Source organism: Otolemur garnettii, unplaced genomic scaffold, assembly GCF_000181295.1.
Source record: "Otolemur garnettii isolate 467f Iridium unplaced genomic scaffold, OtoGar3 scaffold00066, whole genome shotgun sequence".
In the NCBI taxonomy this organism is placed as follows: Eukaryota; Metazoa; Chordata; class Mammalia; order Primates; family Galagidae; genus Otolemur; species Otolemur garnettii.
The window spans coordinates 1,899,232-1,908,468 of NW_003852461.1; the positions used below are offsets into that span (position 1 = coordinate 1,899,232).

The window sequence follows — 9,237 nt, forward strand, 5'->3', positions numbered from 1 at the left end:
CCACCTTAGGTGTACGTGGCTGGCGCCTTAGCCGGTTGAGCTATAGGCGCCGAGCCTCGGCTATTTTTTTGTTGCAGTTTGGCCCGGGGCTAGGTTTGAACCCGCCACCCTCGGCATATGGGGCCAGCGCCCTACTCACTGAGCCACAGGTGCTGCCCCCAGCCACAGTTTTAACCTCTACTTCTCCTACCCTCTAAGACAGGCACCCCACCCCGACTTACTGTATATGGGGGCCCACTATGTGCTGGGCGCTGTGCTGGGGATTTTACACACGTATCTAGCTTCCTTGTGATTGCCCTGAAGGAAATAATCAATGTCCCATGTTAGTAATATGGACCACGGAGCTCGGAAGGCCGAGGCCATTCAGTAGGGAGCCGCATAGGCGAGATCTGAACCCAGGACCCCTTCCCGTCACAGCTGCTCACAGCACAGTGAGGAAGCTAGTCACGTCCCTCAGGGCTATGCTGTGGGGCATAAAGGCTGGATGTGTCAAGGTGATAGGGCAAGGGAGGCTTCATTCCCAGGAAAAGAGGATGTTTGAGCTTTGCAGGATTCCTAGGCTTTTCCAAGGTCAAGCGGGCAGAGGGGCATTCAGGTGGTGGTTACAGCAAGTGAGGGCCGGGAGGCTGGGAGGAGTGGCACACACTTGCGGAGCAGTGAGGGGCCCATGTGGGCTGAAGTGTGGGTGTGGGGAGGAAGCAGCAAGTCCTAACTTGGACAGGCCAGTGGCTGTAGTGGAGAGCCTGGACTTGGGGGTGAAGCTGGGTGCTGGGGGTGGGTGACATGTGGGCACCCTGCTAATCCACTTTCCAAGGGATGGTGGTCCCAGGGGTCTTTCCCTCAGGTGCCTCAGCATGAAGAGGGGGACTGATGGTTCTTATGTTCCCTCCCCTGCCCCATAGAACTACTATCCCGGCCCTGGGAATTACGGGGAGAAGGGCAACCCCTACACGAAGCTGGAGGAGAATGCCTGGAACCGGTCCCATTCCGAGGGCCTCATGTGCAGGATGACCAACAAGCCAATCTCCGTGACTCGTGAGGTATCCCCTTCACATGGCCAGGTCTTGCCTGCCTCCCCGTCCTGAGGGGGACTCCTGGGGGCAGACAGGGACAGCAAGACCCGACTGGGCAATGAGCCTGTGTCAGGAGCTGTCCTGCAGGCCTCATCGCCTCTGCTGTGCTACAGGGGAGTGGCCTGGGACCCGGCACCTATTTCTTCAAAAGTGGCATCGAGACATACCTGGCACGATCCATGGGCACCCGTGGTCCCTATGATACTTTCTCCGGTGACCGAGGCAAGCCCCTGCCTTATGGACATTACTCCATGCAGGTGTGTACCTCCTAGGTTGGGGGGTCATTTCCCAGTGGGATGACGGGCCTCACAAGTTAACACCAGGGACACCATCCTCTGAGCCACACGGGGCCCTTCCCACATGCCACTCACTTCACCCTCACAGTGAGGGCAGGGTGCCGCTCCCTGTGAGGCACTGAGGCCGGCCACCCAGCTGGTAAGGGGCAGAGACAGGATTTGAACCCCAGAAGACCCATTTGACTTCACAGTCAGTTCCCTCTCCTCTGAACTACACAAGAGGTGTGAGTGGCCCACAGCGTCAGGGCTGGCAGGACACGAGCCACAAGGCCTGCAGGGACTCGAGAGCACAGGGTCAGGTGTTCCGCTCTTTGGGAAACACTTCCTGGGCATCGTAGACCCGGCTCAGCCAACCGGGTCTCTGTTAATGAGGCAGAGAACTGGAGGGCCAGGAGGGGAAACCGAGGTAGACTTTTGGCTTGATGCCTCATTTTCTGCTCCCCCCCCCCCAAGTACCTGCTGTGTGCTTTCATAGCACTCTGGGCTTAGTTTCTTCTTGCTATAGCAACTGGAATCGAGTCTTAACAGTCTAATTACCTACTTATTTATCTACACTGTGCGTTCTCTCAGGGTGTACACTTAGGCCAGGGAGTCGTCTAGGTGAAGGGAAAATCCTCTGTGGAACTTATATTCTAATGGGAAAACAACAACAAAAAACCACAATCACCAGCGAGTAATAAAAAGAAAAAAAATCCAAGACAGAGCCTCAGCAGGTGCTGAGGACGTGGCCTAGGCAGCAGGAGGCCTAGGAGGGAGGTGGTCAGCGTGGAAAGACTTTGGGAGCTGTTGGTAGATCAGCCGCTAAACTGAGCCCTGCGCCTGGCTGCCCCCCAGCACCGCCTAGACCTCCTCAGATCCTGCCCAGAACAGCAGGAACCTCGGGCCCCTCTGCAGGTGCTCTGCAGACTGTCTTTGTGTTTGTTTTCACAGGGTTTTTAAAAGAGCAGTTTCAGGTTCACAAGAAAACTGAGTGGAAAACACAGAGGGTTCTCACCTCCCCCACCACACTCAGCCTCCTCCTCTCTCAGTGTCCCCCCATCAGACTGAGAGGTTTGTTCTAGTTAATGAACCTACATGGACATGCCATGATCAATCAAAGTCCACAGTTTAACTCGGGGTCGCTCTGGGTGGTGCGTTCTGCACGTGTGTGTGACACACACCCACTGCTTCAGCATCACACAGAATGGTTTCCCTGCCCCCTCTCCCCATCCCCTTCTTCAGTCACACTTGCTGGTTTGTAAATGTTTGAATTATTGGCTCGGCGCCTGTGGCTCAAGTGGCTAAGGCGCCAGCCACATACACCTAAGGTGGTGGGTTCAAATCCAGCCCGGGCCCGCCAAACAACAATGATGGCTGCAACCAAAAAATAGCTGGGCATTGTGGCAGGCGCGTGTGGTCCCAGCTATTTGGGAGGCTGAGGCAGGAGATTCGCTTGAGCCCAGGAGTTGGAGGTGGCTGTGAGCTAGAAGCCAACGCAACCCAACCCAGGGTGACAGCTTGAGGCTCTGTATCAAAAAAAAAAAGAATTGAATTATTGCTCCTGCTTAGAACAACCCTGACTTGATAAGTGTCCCACAAGTGACTGAAACAAAGAAGGAACTGATGAGGACAAGCTGGGTGCAGGGGTGGCACATGGCCGGTGCTTGCTGCTGGGGGAGGCTGTCTGCTCCCATTGTCTGGGTCAGGCCCCCGGTAGGGTCTGCCTGGGACACCCGCCCAGCAGGGTGGTGGGTGACACCTCCTCCTGGCATTTGCTTCTCACTGGTGTGGGTGAGGGTGGATAAAGGGGGCTCTTGATTGTGCTGGCATAACAGATCTCTTTCTTTCCATTTCTCAGAAAAAAAAGCCCAGGGAACTGATGAATTTCAAGAGCTTCACAGATGAACTTAACTCACGTTACAATAAGAAGCGTGGGGTTTTTTCAAAAGTTCCCCGAAACCCAAAGACCCCTACAGAGAGGATTTACTGGTCTACCCTCAGCCAATGCCCCCGAACACTGGTCAGTGTGCCCCCAAGGCTGTCTTTCCTCTGTCCTGCTGGGCAGGGGGTGGGGGGGTGGGCAATGGCTATTTTGAAAAGCTCAGTCTTAGGGATCTGACTGACCTGGTTTCTGTCCTGGCCTTGCACTTACCAGTCACTTTGGGTGAGACCCCACTGCTCAGGCCTTGGCATATACCCCTGTGCTGTGAGGACAGTGAGATGGCTGTGAGAATTAGGAGAGGTTATAGACTTAGAGCCTCTCCCGGGACGTGTCCAGCCGCTGTCCGTCTCCATACTGGCCCTCAGGGTGCTGGGGGAAAGGGCAAGGGGACACTGGGCAGAGGATGGACCAGGTCTCTACCCTTCGGGGGGGGGGGTACTGCCTGCTTCCTCCATCCAAGGGAGCAGAGAGCTCAACCTTGGTGTCTGGGCAGATGGTAGACGTGGGGGTTGGGGGTGGGGCAGAGGGAACAGCCAGTGTTCTGAGAAGGCCCTGGACTTTAGTCAGGCCTCCAAGCAAAGCCTGTCCCTAAGGGCATGGGAGGGAGGGGGATCAGGAAAGAAAAAAGGGCACCAACATTTTCTGAGTGCAGCCCCCTTAGGGAGGGATTATCATTTGCATTTCACAAAACTGAGCCCAGGATTTGGGAAGATTTTGCCTCACCAAGCCAGAAAGGGGGAGAAGGGGCTGGGATTGAAACCTAGCTCCTCTGGCTGCAAGGCCTGTGTGGGTTCCACTCCCTAGACTGGGATCTGGACTCTCTCTAGGCCCCGCCGTGAGGGCGCTTGAGTGAGACCCTATCACTCCCCGGGCCTTGGTGTACAGCCCTGTGCTGTGAGGACAGTGAGGTGCTTGTGAGAATTAGGTGAGGTCGTGTACTTAGAGTTCCTAACCCTGTGAGGAACCTGAAAGAGGTGTCAGTCTGAGGGGTGGCAGCTGGAGTCGGGCAGGGGGCACGCACATCTCCTTTACTGGGAGGTAGTCAGGCAGCTCCCATCATCCTTGGCTCAAGGCCCAGGGTTGCTGGGTAGGTGAGGTCAGCTGCCAGGAGCCCTCACTTGCCCTGGCCTCAGGCCATCCACTGCCAGGGACTCTCTAGCTTCCAGCCTTCATTCCTCACCCTTAGGCCACAGCTGGCCCTGGCAACTGGCTTCCACCAGAGAAACCGAAACACACCAACCAACCACCATTCCTGCTGTCCTCCAAGCGGTCCAGCCCACAGACCGGCCACACTGTTATGGGAAGCTGGGTGAGTGGGTCTGAAATGCAGGATACCTGGGCAGGGGACACTCTGCTGCCTCTACAGGCAGCCCCAAGCCCTCCTTGTCCCTGGGAACAGATGCTCTGTCTGAGCAGGAGGCTATGCCTCCTTTTCCCCTCAAAAAAGACCTGACACCCATTTCTGTTGTCTCAGTTTTCAAAGGCCTTGGTTCTCAAACTCAAGTGAGCAGGTGTTAGCGTCACTGCAGGGCTGTTAAAATGCAGATCCCTGCCTCCCCCCCCCCAGCTTCTGATACAGTAGGCCTGGGGTGGAACCTGAGAATCTGCATTTCTAACAAGTTCCCGGGACCACACTTTGAGAAGCAGTGAGCTAAGAGACATCCCTCCATTCCCTCCTGTGTTAGCCTTGGGGCCTCATTTCTCATCCCTGGCTGAACAAGGCCCCTTCTGGCCCCTTCCCTCTCCAGCTCTCTTCCCCCTTCTCAAAAGCAGCCATCCCTGCATGGGAGATACGCCCTTTATTTTTTTGGTGTTCTGTATAACAGCGAGGCTCCTGGGTTTGAGTGTATGCCTCCTGCATTGACCCATGGGCCCTGGGTATTGACCTCACTCCGTTCCTTACTCCTCCCTTGCTGTTTACAAGTGCACCTTTTATTAGGGTCTAATAATCATACAGAACATTACCTGAATCCTAAACGCATAGCTCCATAAATTGTTGCAAAACGGCCTCAGCTGTGTAATCACCTCCTTGTGCGTTCAAGAGCTTTTGTTTCCTGCACTCAGGGTCTCCCATCAGTAGCCTCTGGCCTGAGGCCCAGAAGCACAGGTCCGTTTTGCCTGGTTTTGAGGTCTCTCCTGGTTTCCCCAGGAGCCTCTCGCTTGTAATCTACCTGTCCTGCTGGTTCCCTCTGCCCATCCTGCACCCCCACACCTGAGCTCTTCCTCCTCCCAGGGGACTGTGCCAGCCTCCCCACGTTCTTGGCTCCCCAAGTGATGGCAGGGGCCTCAGTGTGCCCAGCCCCCCACTCAGTGTGCCCAGCCCCCTAGGGGAGATGGTCTTCACTCGGGGATCCCAAGTGAAATGTTCAGGCTAGAGCCGAGTGACCATGCTGCAACTATAGGCTGGCCACCCCAACATGGGCCACCCCACCATGGGATGGGCCGACATGCGGCGGGGTTCTCCCAGGCCAGGAAGCCCCCTGCACACACCCTCCAGCCTGGGAATCTGCTTCCCAGGGGAACAGACTCTCCTTTGTGGGAGGCAAGTTCTGCTTCACATGGGGTTAGTCTTCAGGTGCTAACATCATCTCCCCAGCCCGCCACTTGGCACCATTCCTCTCTCTGCAGATAGCTGGGTTCCCTTCCTGCCTTTCTTCCTCTCTCTCTGTGTCAGCTAGGGCAGATTGCATCTTCTTTCTGAGTCTCTCTGTTGGCACCTCTTGTATTATCCCAAACCCAGATACCTGCGTGGGATGGTGTGTTTATTTCCGGGGGCTGCCATAACAAAGACCACAAACTAGGTGGCTTACAACAATAGAAATACATTCTCTCTCTCTCTCTCCCCTTCTCTCTCTTGTTTTTTTTTAGAGACAGAGTCTCACTTTGTAGCTCTTGGTAGAATGCCGTGGCGTCACAGCTCACAGCAACCTGCAACTCCTGGGCTTAGGCAATTCTCTTGCCTCAGCCTCCCGAGTAGCTGGGACTACAGGCGCCCACCACAATACCCGGCTATTTTTTCTTTTTCTTTTCTCTCTCTCTCTTTTTTTTTTTTTTGGCCGGAGCTGGGTTTGAACCTGCCACCTCCGGCATATGGGGCTGGTGCCCTACTCCTTTGAGCCACAGGTACCGCCTAATACCCGGCTATTTTTTTGTTGCAGTTTGGTCAGGGCCAGGTTCAAATCCACCACTGTCAGTATAAGGGGCTGGCTCCCTACCCACTGAGCCCCAGGCGCCACCCAGAAATGTATTCTCTTACTGTTCTGGAGGCTAGAAGTCTAAAATCTAGGTGTCTCCAGGACCACACTGCCTCTGAAACCTGTTGGGGAAGACCCTTCCTTTCCTCTTTGCAGTTTCCAGTGGTGGCCAGTGATCCTGACCTCCCTTGACCTGTAGGTGCGTCACTCCAGCCTCTGCTGCTGTGATGTGGCCTCTGTTTAGGACGCCAGGCTCATTTGGTTAAGGACCCAGCTTATTCCTGCAAGGTTGACTTCATCCTTAACTAATCACACCTGCAAAAAACCACATTTCCAAATATGATCGTAATTTTAGGTACTTGAACATATCTTTTGGGGGACACAATTCAGCCCCTACCTGATGGAGGAGAAATGAGCCTAGGTGCAGGGGTGTCCAGCCTGCGGCCCACTGTTTACCTATGGTGTCAGATATCATGAAAAAGTATATGTAGATCTTTTCTATTTTTGCTCATCAGCGGTTGTTAGTGTCTGTGTATTTAATGTGTGGCCCAAGACAACTCTTCTTCCAATGTGTAGCAGAAAAGAAGAAAGGTTGGACACCCTGGTAGAGGGAAGGAGGGGGCCAAAGTCAAGTCTCCAGGCCAGGTTTGCTAATGTCCTGCCATCCTCTCCCTGGTGCAGAACCCAGTAGGGGTGGGCCGCTACCTTAACACCTGGCTGATGGAGACAAAGGACAGGCGCCAGCGCTATCGGTCCCTGTACCTGGGTGAATCCAAACGCTACCTCTCGGACCCGACGCGGGACGTGATCCTGCAGTGAGTGCAGCTGAGGGGCGAGGGCAGGGAAGGCCTGACTCTGGGTAGGCTGAGAGTTCTCGTGCCTGGTTCCCATAGGAACACAGCTGCTGCCCCTAGTGCCAGCCAAACAATGAGGCAGCAGAGAGACATTCAAGTTTAGATCCTGGCTCATTTGAGGGCTCCACTTCCTGGCTGTGTGAGGTGGGGCATGTTGCTTAACCTCTCTGAGCCTCATTTTCTTCAGCTGTCAAAAGAGCAGCTATCTGAGAAGACCCAAATGAAATGATCCATTGAAAACTCTTGGTAAGGAAAAGGTCAATCAACACTCAGACCTCCACCCATAACACACATGGTCTGGGCTCTGGCCTGAGTAGCTTTACCACATGAAAGCTCATTTCTTAATGTTCATAATGAGGTTGGTAAACTCATTTCAGAAAGTTGTCTTGGGCTCGGCGCCTATAGCTCAACCGGCTAAGGCGCCAGCCACGTACACCTAAGGTGGCGGGTTCGAATCCCCAGCCCGGACCCACCAAACAACAATGACGGCTACAACCAAAAAATAGCCGGGCGTTGTGGCGGGCGCCTGTGGTCCCAGCTACTTGGGAGGCGGAGGCAGGAGACTCGCTTGAGCCCAGGAGTTGGAGGTTGCTGTGAGCTGTAATGCCACGGCACTCTGCCCAGGGGGACAGCTTGAGGCTCTGTCTCAAAAAAAAAAAAAAAAAAAGAAAGTTGTCTTGAAGCCCAAGAAAGAGAAGATGCGTGGAATACTGTGGCAAACTATAAAACAGCTCGCAAATGCAAGCTACTGCCATATTTTATTGATCTAGGAGGCCATCAGTTGCGATATCGTTTCAATTTCAGAGATGTTAAAATGTGAATAAACACGCCCTTTAGAATTCAGCATTTTGGTTTTGGAAATTATGGTGAGAACATGAGGACCAGCTTCTGGGGACCAGATTGCTGTAGGAAAACCAGCTTTGAAACGTAATTAAAAACATCTCATTCTGTTGCCCAGGCTGGAGTGTAGTGGCACTTCTGGTCTCAGATGATACTTTAGCTTCCCAAGTAGCTGGGACTATAGGTGCCCACCACCACACCTGGCTAAGTTTTACTTTGTTTTTGAGACAGAATCTCACTTTGTTGTCCTTGTAGAGTGCCATGGTGTCACAGCTTCCAGCAACCTCAAACTCCTGGGCTCAAGCGGTTCTCTTGTCTCTGCCTCCCAAGTGACTGGAACTATAGGCGCCTGCCACAACGCCTGGCTAGTTTTAGAGATGAGGTCTTGCTCTTGGTCAGGCTTGTTTCAAACTCTTTAGCTCAGGCAATCCACCTGCCTCTGTCTTTCGAGGATTACGGGTGTGAGCCAATGCATCTGGTCTAAGTTTTACTTTTTTTTTGTCCCCTGGGTAGAGTGCTGTGGTGTCATAGCTCATAGCAACCTCAAATTCTTGGGCTTAAGCAATTCTCCTGCCTCAGCCTCCCAAATAGCTGGGCTACAGGCACCCACCACAACACCTGCTATTTTTTGTTACAGTTGTAATTGTTTAGCAGGCCTGGGCTGGGCTCGAACTCACCACCTTCGGTGTGTGTGTGGGTGGCGCTGTAACCGCTGTGCTAGGGGTTATGTGCCATAAGTTTTACATTTTTTGTGGAGATAAGGTGTTGCTGTGTTGCTGAGGCTAGTCTTGAACTCCTGTCCCCAGGCAATTCTCCTGTCTTTGCTTCCTAAGGTGCTGGGATTACGGGTGTGAGCCACCAGGCCTGGCCCCAAATGTAGTCCTTTGTGTTTCTTCTTCTTGGTTTATTCTCTGGTTTGGGGGGTATTCCTGAGAAAGGGCATGAGAGGCAATATTTTTGATAGACTGCATGCCTGGAAATCTCTCCCCTTCCCCGTCCCCGTCCCCTCCCTTCCCCGTCCCCTTTTCTTTCCCTTTCCTTTTTTTTTTTTTTTTTTTT

General features: G+C 53.6%; 1 protein-coding gene across 1 annotated transcript in view; it reads left to right on the plus strand.

Annotated features, from left to right (window-relative positions):
* LEXM (lymphocyte expansion molecule) overlaps nt 1-9,237 on the plus strand; it is a 26,112-nt gene that overhangs the window by 5,326 nt on the left and 11,549 nt on the right. The window contains exons 5-9 of the mRNA XM_012807179.1: nt 903-1,040; nt 1,187-1,330; nt 3,207-3,368; nt 4,477-4,599; nt 7,166-7,299. Of these exons, the coding sequence (XP_012662633.1) occupies nt 903-1,040; nt 1,187-1,330; nt 3,207-3,368; nt 4,477-4,599; nt 7,166-7,299 (701 nt within the window). The remainder of the gene's footprint in view (nt 1-902; nt 1,041-1,186; nt 1,331-3,206; nt 3,369-4,476; nt 4,600-7,165; nt 7,300-9,237) is intronic.